The sequence below is a fragment of the Tupaia chinensis genome, unplaced genomic scaffold (assembly GCF_000334495.1).
Source record: "Tupaia chinensis unplaced genomic scaffold, TupChi_1.0 Scaffold000355_1, whole genome shotgun sequence".
Classification (NCBI taxonomy): domain Eukaryota; kingdom Metazoa; phylum Chordata; class Mammalia; order Scandentia; family Tupaiidae; genus Tupaia; species Tupaia belangeri.
This window is the reverse complement of record NW_006159850.1, coordinates 14,605,440-14,617,748: the sequence shown is the minus strand read 5'-3', so window position 1 is coordinate 14,617,748 and position 12,309 is coordinate 14,605,440. Positions and strand designations below refer to the sequence as shown.

Below are 12,309 nucleotides of genomic sequence, written 5' to 3'. Positions count from 1 at the left end.
CCAGGTCCGGGATGCGAACTGCAGTCGACTACGTGGGAGTCCAGCAACATAGCCATTACGCTAACTGCTGGTCCCGATCATCAGATTTTTAAAAAAGAATAATTTATTTATTTATACCATTAATACTATTATTATTACCATTCTTAATTTGCTGTAAGGCACACACACTCAGATTAATACTATTATTATTACCATTCTTAATTTACTGTAAGGCACACACACTCACCAGAGAAAGACAGAGAGAGAAAGAGGGAAAGTGAGAAAGCAAGCCACCAGATTTGGTACCCTAACCTTAGTCAGCCATGTGGGAGTCCAATGCCTCAACCACCATGCCACCCTCTGGTCCCTGGGTCATCAGATTTTACCAGAATTGTATTTTTGCTGATTAAAGGAGGATATTTAGGCCAGTAACTGGCATAGAGGTTAAGGCTCTGGATCCTACATGGCCAGCTTCACAGTTTGAGTCCCAGATCTGGCAGCTTGAAAATCATGCTAGGTGTTTGTCTGTGCTTGCCCAAATCTTGAGAGTGGAGGAGAAGGAACCGTGACTTGGTTATTTTCCAGGAGGGTGATTTTTTCACTTTCCTTTCATCTCTTTCTCTTGCACACATACCCTACAGCAAAAATAAGAAGGAAGAGGAGGAGGAGGAGGAGGAGGACATTCGATTGAGTTGGAATGGTCAATTTATATTATAGCAGAGCTTGTGAATAAACCCTTTCCTACTTGGGATAAATTCTAGCAAATGATACCTATGCATCCAAGGATGTGCATAGTTCTTTGAAGCTGCCAAAGTGAAATTACTGATTTACATTCTACTTACAATGAATGAGAGTGCCCACCTTCCTAGTATCCTCTCCATAGTTAGTTTTACCAGTCTTTTCTTTTTTCTAGAAACATTTTTTAAAAATTGAAATAACTATGGATGCCCATGAAATTGTAAAGAATAAACAGAGAGGTTCTTCGTATTCTTGACCTCTCATTTCCTCCAATGGTTACATTTTGTACAAATAAAGTACAAAGCAGAACCAGAATGTAGTAATTGGTACAGTATGTGTGTGTATGGTTCTATGCCACTTAATTACATTTAGAATTGTATAGCCGCCATCACTATGGAGATGCTGGACCAGCCAGTGGTATGGTGGTTAAAGCAGCTGGATCTCACATGGCCAACTGTGTGGTTCAAGTCCTGTTCTCCAGTGGCTTGAAAAACATGCCGGGCATGCGTGTGTGTGTGTGTGTGTGTGTGTGTGTGTGTGTGTGTCCCAAATCCCAAAAGGAGAATTAGAGGAGATGAGATTGGGCTGTGACCACTCTCCATGCAGAGTGCCTCTTACTCTCTCCACGTGTCTTCTAGGAAATTAGAAAAAAAAATTTCTTTTGTCATTTTTTCCGAGTGTTCACAGTTGTCTGTTGATTTTTATGATGGCTTTTTAAAAGTCCTTATCAGATACTGGCATCTGTTGATTGTCTTTTTCTTATTAAAATTGATATTTTCCTGGTTCTTGAAATGTGGAGTGATTTTCTACTGAAACCTGGGCACTTGAGCGTTATGTTATGAGACTCTGCCTCATTACTGCCAAGCAGAGATGGAAGTCCTGTTTCTTCTACTTGACCTCTGTTGACACATGGGAAGGGATTTTTACTGCTGAGGGGAGGGAGAGAATCGAGGCTCCCACTAGGCTTTTGCTGATACCAGCCTGGCTGCCATGGGCAGGTGTGCCTCATTAACTGCTCCCCATGAGGCCTCCACTTACATTGCAGAGTGGAGTGTCGGTCCCCTTACTGCTGCGTGATGGCAAACAGCCTGACTCTGCTAGGCCGCCTCTGACACCACTCCAGTGTGCTAGGGAAGGATCACCTCCTCACCACTGGGCGGCGGCCTCCTTACAGCTGGATGGAGTAGGCATCAGGTCTCTTCAGTGGTCTCCACTAATACCAGTATGTGTTTGTGTGTTGGGGCACGGGGTGTCATTCTCATTATTACCTAACAGGGTCAGGAGTCTCTACTCCTCATCTGGCCTTCTTTGACACCACATTTGTAGGGGAGTTGGGGCATCTTGTTATAGCCTGTTAAGGGGGACAATCTAAATTCTCCATTCTGCCTTTGTTGGAAGGGTTGGAGTGGGGCTACTATTTCCTCTGGTGTGTGGCTAGAGAAGATTGATTTTATCTAAAACTTTTCTATCTTGTGGGGCTGTCCTTTTGTTTGTTTGTTTGTTTGTTTTTAGCCAGAGAATGCATATTTTCTCCTTGGAACTTCTTTTTGTCATTGCTGTTGGCCTCTCAAGATTGTTGACTCCAGCACACAGTCCAGGGAGTGTGAGGCAAAAATGAAAACAAAAACAAAACATAACAATAAAACTGTGAACTCAGAACTCTGATTCCTTGAGTCTGGGTCTCTAGCTAGTCTATTCTTCTTTCAACCTTCTTTTGTTCATCGTTTATATAATTTCTAGGATTTTTAGTTCTGTTTAATAGAAGGAATAGTAAACCTACTGTGTTTTATCAGTACTGCAAATGTTTTGCCAGTTAAAAAAAAATGGCTTTAGTGTATTAATGTTTTAAAAATGTATTTATTTCTTCCGTAAGAGAGAGAATAAGGGACATCCTCAATAGGGTTTTCACATTGTGATCCACTCCTGGTCTCAGCTGGTCTGGATCACTGACTCACATTACATGCACCCAGTGCACTCAGGGAGGTCCCAGGATGCAAACCCAGGCCCTTTTCCACTTGGTTGCTGTGCCAGCATCACCTGGCCCTAATCTTTTTATTTATGAAAAATTTTAAACATGTAAAAATTTAGAATTGTATAATATAGCTTCAACAGTTCCTAACATTCTTTCATTCTTATTTCATTTGTCCTGCAAATACATACACACTTTTCCCCGGAGTGTTTTAAAATAAATCTCAGACATAATTTTTCTTTTCTTGTAAATATTTTACCAAATCTCTCTAACAGGAACATTCTTTAAAAAAACACGCAGTACCATCATACTGCCCAGCAAACTGAACTATATTTTTAAAAAATATTTTAAGTTTTGCAGCTGGCAGGTGTTGCAGTAGTTAAGGTGCTGGAATCCCACATGACTGACTGCAGTTTGAGTCCCGGACCTGGCGGCTTGCTTTCTCACTTTCCCTTTCTCTCTCTCTCTGTGTCTCTCTTTGGTCAAATAAAATAATAATAATAATAATGACAACAAATCATTCTGAAAAAGTATTTTAAGTTTTGGAGCCAGCAGGTGGCATGGAAGGTAAAGCAGCTAGATCATACATGGCCAATTCTGCTGTTGGAGTCCTGGATCTGGTGGCTTGAAATCACACTGAGTATGTGTGTGTGGGTGCCCACAATCCATGGAGGAGAAGAGATTATGGCATGGCCATTCCCCCTGGGGGATGATTTCTCACTTTCCTTCTCTCTGGTGATCACATGCACCTTATGGCAATAACCTGAAAAAAAAAAATTAATGGGTTGGCAGGTGGCATGGTGTTCTGGCTAAAATATGCAGCCACATGGCCAACCACAGTTCGAGTCTCGGATCTGGTGACTTGCTTTCTCACTTTCTCTCTCTCTCTCTCTCTCAATCTGTCCCTTTCTGGTCAAATTAGAATAAATAAATAAATGCATAAATAAAGTTAAATAATTCTTAAAAAAATTTAAGTTTATATATTATTAACAATAATAGCCCATTAATCTTTTGAAATAGATATATTTGATAAAGTATTACCTAATGAATTAAAAGATAAAAACACTAGATAAACGCTAATATTATTATTCATTTTTTCAGTCACAGTCAAAACAAGGTCCATTCTTACATTTGATTGGCATAAGACTCTTTTGACTCATTAACTTCCTCTTTCTCCCCCTTCCCTATTTCTCTTTTGCTACTTATTAGTTGAACACACATCTCATTTTCCTATATGAGTTCCCCCATCCTATTGTGGATTTGATTTAATTACATTCTTTCAAAATGTATGTGCTTCTCTGTTTCCTCCATCTCCTGCAACTTAGTTGGTAGGTCTGGAGGTTTGGTTGGATTTCAGTTTAATTTTTGGTTAACAGTGCTACATAGGTGGTGGTGTGTAATGCATCACATCAGGAGGCATATAATACCCATTTTTCTTTTAGTGTTAAGATTGATTTAGAGGGCTCAGGTGTTGTCAGCCTGATTGAGCTATTATAAGTTCTTCAGCAGCATCTCACCTAATTGATTTAGCATTGATGATTCTTCATGTCATTAAGGGCTGCAAAATGGTGATTTATTTTCTGTCAGTTTTTTACCCTGCATTTTTCAGTTGGAATTCTTCTACGAAGAATAATTTTCCTTCATCAATTATTTTGTTAATCTATGATGCACTTTGTACAAAAACATTGTAGGATGAATGGTTGATTCGTTTCATTATTTCTAAAATAATTAGTTTGGTGCCTAGCAACTTACAAAGGTGACTAATGATTTTTTTTTTTGTATTATTTGATCTCAGCTTTAAAAAGAAAAAAATCCATTGTAGTATATGTGTGTACGCTACTGAAAGTATCAGATCTTTGATGAATGGGAATGCTTTTAAGTAGTTCTGGGTCCTTGACACAATCCCAGTAGCTTTTGGTGACACCCTTGTTCTATGAGACAATAGAATGATCCAAGTTCATCTTGTACATGTCATGCTCTCGACTTCAAGTTGCCCATTTCTCCAAGAAGCTATGATTCCATTTTGGTAAATAGTATTTGGAGACCACAGTCTAGGTCCCTGGACTGTCTTTGCCATTGGATTTCATTGCTTCTGGACATCTCCAGTGGGCAGATTATTTACAAAGGGAAAACCATCACAAGCTCACATTCATATATTCCATTTAAATTTAAAATTATAGGATTTCTTAATATAGGAACTGATTTGGTTTTATACTGTTCTAAAATGCTGAAATGCTTGATTCCTAACAATATTGATGTAGCTACTTACTTGTTTGAAACATATTATAACTATTATTATAACCAACAGTAAGACTAATGACTAAATGATACAATTTCTCTGCCATTCTTTTTAATAGCACTTCCCATGGATATATAGTCAAAATATTGTTTTAAGGTCAGCTTGAATAATTGTCTTCTCTCTATAGTTATGAGATATATAGCAAGGTTCATTTATTTTAGTTTATTTTCAATTTTTTAAGAATCGATTTTTTTCAAATCTCCTGTGTCTTTTTAGTTTTGGATATATAAAACATATTGCATGCTTCAAAAGTCCACACTATACTGTGAGGTACATTCAGAGAAATCTTTCTTTTATTCGTATCTCCTACCCTGTTCCCTTACTTCCCTTATAAGTAACCCCTTTTATTGGTTTATATATCATTTCATATTTTAGCCAGAACATCATTTCGGAAGATTACTAGAATAGGAATTATTGGGCCAAATGTACATGAATATGTAACTTTCCTGGATATTTTATACCACCATATTTTAAGCTTTTTGTAAGTAATCATATAAGTAAAAATGATAATTTAGATTCTTCCTTTGATGAATTTTAATCTCATTAACAAAAGCCTTGTTCTATGAGACAATAGAATGATCCAAGTTCATCTTGTACATGTCATGCTCTCGACTTCAAGTTGCCCATTTCTCCAAGAAGCTATGATTCCATTTTGGTAAATAGTATTTGGAGACCACAGTCTAGGTCCCTGGACTGTCTTTGCCATTGGATTTCATTGCTTCTGGACATCTCCAGTGGGCAGATTATTTACAAAGGGAAAACCATCACAAGCTCACATTCATATATTCCATTTAAATTTAAAATTATAGGATTTCTTAATATAGGAACTGATTTGGTTTTATACTGTTCTAAAATGCTGAAATGCTTGATTCCTAACAATATTGATGTAGCTACTTACTTGTTTGAAACATATTATAACTATTATTATAACCAACAGTAAGACTAATGACTAAATGATACAATTTCTCTGCCATTCTTTTTAATAGCACTTCCCATGGATATATAGTCAAAATATTGTTTTAAGGTCAGCTTGAATAATTGTCTTCTCTCTATAGTTATGAGATATATAGCAAGGTTCATTTATTTTAGTTTATTTTCAATTTTTTAAGAATCGATTTTTTTCAAATCTCCTGTGTCTTTTTAGTTTTGGATATATAAAACATATTGCATGCTTCAAAAGTCCACACTATACTGTGAGGTACATTCAGAGAAATCTTTCTTTTATTCGTATCTCCTACCCTGTTCCCTTACTTCCCTTATAAGTAACCCCTTTTATTGGTTTATATATCATTTCATATTTTAGCCAGAACATCATTTCGGAAGATTACTAGAATAGGAATTATTGGGCCAAATGTACATGAATATGTAACTTTCCTGGATATTTTATACCACCATATTTTAAGCTTTTTGTAAGTAATCATATAAGTAAAAATGATAATTTAGATTCTTCCTTTGATGAATTTTAATCTCATTAACAAAAGGTTTTAAACATTTCAAGTGAACAGAACTTTCTATTTTGTTTTTGATTTTTAGTTTGGTAAAAAGTGTTGTTCATAATATTTCTAGGTTATAAAAACCTACTGTTTTGTTTGTTTGTTTCCTAATATATGACCAAACTTTTGTGATTGGCCCATTTGCTCTTCAGGAGAGGTATACATTTTGTTATTAGATGTAATGTATAATTTATATATAATACACACACATAAACATGTGTGTGTGTGTATATATGCCTATTTAATGCATTATTTAAATATTTTTATTAATATTTAAATATATTTAATATTTTAAAATATTTTATGTTTCACCTATTTTTTATTTACTTCACATGCGTTGTATTGAGGACAATATATTAAACTTTTCCATTATTTGTGTATCTGTTTCTCCTTTCGTCTCCTGTAATTTCTACTTTATATGGATAGATCTTTGTGTTGTTTAATGTACAAATATTCATATCTGTTAGATATTCATTTTTGAATTATGACTTTTTAGCACTACAGAATGTTCTTCATTTTCCTTAATTTTTTAAAATTCTATTTTCAAGTCAAGGTCACAGTCCCTGTTCTTTAATTGTCATTATTCAGAGACAGAATGGCCCCTCAACCAAAATTTGGTTTGGATGTCAAACTGATGATGTCACTCATGCACCTAGAATATATGAAGTATGGAGAGCAGGCCAGGCTCCCAAGCAGATTCACAAATAGTGTGAGAGAATAGGGACAGAATACTGGTTTGATTTTTACTGTGGTTGGAGTGGGGCTATAATGAGAGCCCCTGTGTAGTCTGGGTCCTGTGTTGTTTGAACTTGTAAGTGGTACCAAAGGAGGGACACCTGGGCTTACTTAGCAGTTTGTCCAGATGTGAGGCAGGAGAGAAAGGGTAGTGGTGAGCCTTAGAAGCTTTCAGTCGACTCTTGCCTTTTGGATCATTATATTTTAGATGTGTCTATTTCACGCATCATGAAGTTGGATTTTTCTGTATGATTTGATTTGAAAGATATTTTCTTCTAAGAGGCAGGCCCATTTGGCTTTATAAGTATGCCTGATATATGGTCTCAGTTATTTTACGTTGTAATCACGGTGTATATCACATTTGATTTGATTTGTTGTTTGTTTTTCTTTTTATAGTGTCCTCTCTGCTTTTTATTTTTCCTTTTTCTTTTTAGAAAGGCTTATCTTAATGTATTTAGGAAGGTTTATTTATTTTTTTAGAGAGATTTTTACTATAGGGCATGTGTGCTTGCTAGAGAGACAGAAACCGTAAGGGAAAAATCACCCTCCCTCCTCCCAGGGGGAATGACCATGCTGCAATCCCTTCTCCTCCATTCTCCCTTTGGGATTTGGGGCATGCACACACCACACCCAGTGTGAGTTTCTTTTTTTAAGAGAGATTTTTATACTCACCAGAGAGACACGGAGAGACAGAGTGAGTAATCATCTCCTGGGGGGAGGATGGCCACACTGCAATCCCTTCTCCTCCATTTTCCTCTCTGGGTTATGGGCATGCATGCAAATGCGCCCAGCTTGAGTTTGTTTTTTTGTTTGAAAGGTTTTTGCTATAGGGCCCGCGAGCTCCCCAGAAAGACAGAGAAAGAGAGAGAGAGACAGAAGTGAGAAATCACCCCCCAGGGGGATGGCCACGCTGCAAGCACTTCTCTTCCATCCTCTTCTTGGGATCTTAGGCACGCACGCACACGCACCCGGCATGAGTTTAAGCCACCAGGTCCAGGCCTCAAACTTTGGTCATCTACGTGGGAGTCCAGCAACATAGCCATTACGTCAATTGCTGGTCCTCAAGCTTGAGTTTTAAACTGCCGGGTCTGGGACTTGAACCACGTTCGACCATGTGCGAGTTCAGCGATGTAACTATTATGCCATCTGCTAGTCCCAGGAAGTTTTATGTTTTGGTAGTTTTCTTTCCATGGAACCCCTTTATAATGCCCACATTAGTTATCTATTGCTATGTAATAAAGCACCCCAAATTAGTACTAAAATAGTGAATATTTGCTCATAGTTTCTATGGGTCAAAAATCTGGATGTGGCTTAGTTGGGCGCCTCCTACTCAGGCTCTTTCATGCAGCTTCCGTCTGATTGTTGGCCAGGACTGTGGTCATCTCAGGGTTCAACTGGGCTTGGAAAATCTGCCTTCAAGTTCATTCACGTAGCTGTTGGCAGGTCTCAGAGGATCCACTTTGATGCTCATTCACATCATTGCTTTCAGGCCTTGATTCCTCTTCACATGGACCTCTCATTAGGCTTCCTGGGTGTCCTCACAGTGTGACAGCTGGTGATCCAAGAGAGATATCCAGACAGTATCCAAAATGGAAAACACAGCAATTTTATAATCTAATCTCAGAATGACATTCCATCCCTTAGGCTGTATTATATTTGTTAAAATTGAATACTCAAGTGTAGCCTCTGCTCAGGGTAGGGGGGTTCCACAAATACATGAGTGCCAAGGACCAAGTATCCTTGGCTGCCATCTTGGTGCTACTTACCATAATGCCCTTAATCTTCCTTTATACTATCTGATCTTTATGTATGTAATGGTCAATAATCTCACTCTACTTTCTGCTTTCATTCTCTTTTTGCTTTTATTTTTAAATTACATTTTATACATTCTAAGAAAACATAATGTTTGAATACTATTCTCCTTGTATCTTCAGCTTTGTTTTAATCTTAGCTCTACAATTAAATCTATAAAATGTTCATTTTCAGTCCTTTTGCTCAAATTCTCCAGTCATCTTTTTTTTTAAAGAGATTTTTGCTACAGAGCACATGCCCAAGAGACCGAGAGAGGCAGAGAGACAGAAAGGAAGAAATCACCCCTGGGGTGGGGGGGATGGCCACACTGCAATCCTATGTCCTCCATTTTCCTCTTGGGATTTTGGGTATGCATGCACACGTGCCTGGCATGAGTTTCATACTTCTGGGTCTGGGATGCGAACCTCAGTCAGCCATGTGGGAGTCCAGCAATGTTAACATTATGCCATCTGCTGGTCTCCCCACTCATCTTTTAATTGGATGAAGCCTATTGTCTAATAGATTTCTCAGAAAGGGAACAAGTATACAATATTTCTCGAGTTTTTACATGTTCAAACTTTTTTCTGTAGCCTTGATAACTAAAGGAGAGCTTATTTGCAAATGAAAGTCCTTGACTCACACTTTTTAATGTTTTGAAAAATGCCACTTCAGTATTGTCCCACTTAATTGGTTGCTTTTTCAAAGTCTAGTGATAATCTAATTCTCTTGTCCTTATAAATTATTTTTTCCTTTTATCTGCTGGCTACTAGGCTTAATGAGATAAAAAAAAAAATTAAAGTTTAGTTTGTGTTTTCTTTTATTTCTGGAACTATTTCTTGAATTACACTATTTGTTAATCCAAGTTTTCCTGGACTAGAGCTAATATTTTTTTCCTTCTTCATGAGCTCCAAGTATAGCATTTTGTACCTTCTTGACTATCTTCTGTTTCATTGACTGCTATCTTAGAGGCTTTCTACTATAATAACCTTTTTCTCTCTTAAAAAATTTTATATTCATTTGCTTGGTTTTTCCGCTTTGTTTTAGTCTATGTTACTATAGTTCAGTGTATACCTTACTATATTTCATTCATATCTATTTCCTTTAGATGTCTCATTCCCGTGTGTCTTCGTAAGTATTGCCTTACTGTCCTGTGAGCTTTTAAGTGGTGTTAGGGTATTTTATTTGACGTTTACCAGCATTTTATGTTTCTATGTGTCTATTTAGCAAGTGTTTAATAACCTAACCTGTTAATAAACATAGAAATCCCTACCTAGTCTAAGATGGGTCTCTGAAACTCCAAGTGTCCTGACAGAAGTCTGAGAAAGGATATGCAAAAGGGAGATGTCGTATTTCTGTGATTTGTGTATACAGTCATGTGCCACGTAATGACATTTTGGTCAATGGCAGGCCTCCTATACAGCAGTGGTTCCACAAGATTACAGTAAACTATACCGTATTGCCTAGATGTATAGTTGGCTATTACCTTAGGTTTGTGTAAGCACACTCTGATATTTGTACAATGATGAAATTACCTAATGATGCAGTTCTCAGAACATATTCCTGTCACATGACTGTATTTGGTTGGCTGTTTAATGGCTTACTTGTGACTATAAACTTCAGAACTTTTCTAGAAACTTCCTCTTCCCCATCTTAACTCATGCTGCCTTTTTCAATTCTCTGACCAGCTCTGCAGGCCCGAAGCCTTATATTTATTTTGTTTTTAAAAAATGATTGTCATGAGGAAAAAAAAAACAAACCTTTCAAAAAGATCAAGTAGCAAATTATTTAGTATATTTTAATTGAGCAGTGTTTGTTTATATTGTTGGGAAGATAAAAGTGGCATACTGTAGGGATGGCTTGTATTTCCATGTCTTCCTGAGCTTAGTCTAGGATCCTTTAGTCTGCCTAAAATGGAGTAGAGACTTTGGAATAAGGATAAATCTGGACTAGTCACATGGAATAGAATCCTTTAGTTAAGATATTTGTTCCAAGCAATCAGTGGATTTTTGAAGCTTGGTGTTTTCAAAACCTTCCTGTATTTAAAAAAGCTTTAAGAAATTGTAATCTATATTCAGGAATTAACTGTATTTTTCCTAAAACTTTTTCTTTTTTCACTTTTAGGTGAACAAAGAAAATAACTAATGATGACAAGTAGAAGACTTGAGGAGTCCATGGGGGCTGTTCAGATGGGGTTAGTTAAAATGCTCAAAGGATTCCAAAGCAAGGTTTTGCCACCTCTGAATCCAAAGGTTGTTACAGAAGAAGAAGCAAATCAAATGGTAATGTATTAGGGAATTTCAAGGTGAAGTACTTAATGCTGCCTCCTCAGATAATTGTTGCTACATGGCATTCTCAGAATATCAAACAGTGAATTACTGACGGATTAATACCAATTAGTTAGCAGGATAGCTTGCTGTGGTGCATTGGCACCATGGAAAAGCTGAGAAAATGTGAAATTGCATACGTATTTCAAAGTAAAGGCTTGACTCAATGCTTGAATTAACCAGTTAGAATAAGACTATATAAGCAAACTATTAAGAGTTTCTAAATGTTAGGTAGAACTATGTTTAACTGTCATTTCTGTAGTTCAAAAATACTCAAATACCAGAATTCCTTAAGATTCAATCTAATACTTTTTTTTACCTATTGCTTGGCAAGAGTTATTTTTGTTTGCATATTTGTAACCATAGAGAATTAAAATAATGACTAAATGGTAGCTAACAAAAACATAATTTTTATGTCCTTTAAAATAAAAATATATTTTATAATGTATAATAATTTAGGGAGAATTAATTATGAATCACGTGCTATAAAAATATTAATAAAATGTATAATGCTGGGGTTAGTATTCAGTATATTTAAAAAACTAATCTCAAATTGTATTTCAGTGGGAAAAATTAATTCCATCATTATTTTCTTTGGTGGTGGTTGTACATAGAGAAGAAACTCCTGACTTTTTGCCTTTAAGACTTCATTATTTTAATTACATTTCAATATAGCTGATACCTCTTAACACTTCATTATACTAATCTCAATTCCAAGCAAAAAGAACTTCTGAACCAAGTCGAGAGTTGTATTAAAAATCTGCCTTCACTTAAATTGATTCCATCACAGAAATCAGATTTGTAAGAAAATAAGCATTCTTGACTTCAACCCATGGCAAAATAAATCAGCTAAATTATATATCCCTAAATGTTTTTTTTTTTTTGAGAGATTTTCACTGTAGGGCGCGTGCGCTCGCCAGACAGACAGAGAGAGACATAGAGACAGAAAACGAGAAATCACCCCCCAGGGGGGATGGTCAC

The 12,309-nt window shown here is 36.6% G+C and overlaps 1 protein-coding gene across 1 annotated transcript in view; it reads left to right on the top strand.

The window, feature by feature from the left end:
* HYDIN (HYDIN axonemal central pair apparatus protein) overlaps positions 1 to 12,309 on the top strand; it is a 378,086-nt gene that overhangs the window by 41,992 nt on the left and 323,785 nt on the right. The window contains 1 exon segment of the mRNA XM_006152662.1: positions 11,126 to 11,283. Coding sequence (XP_006152724.1) covers positions 11,146 to 11,283 — 138 coding nt within the window. The 5' untranslated portion in view covers positions 11,126 to 11,145.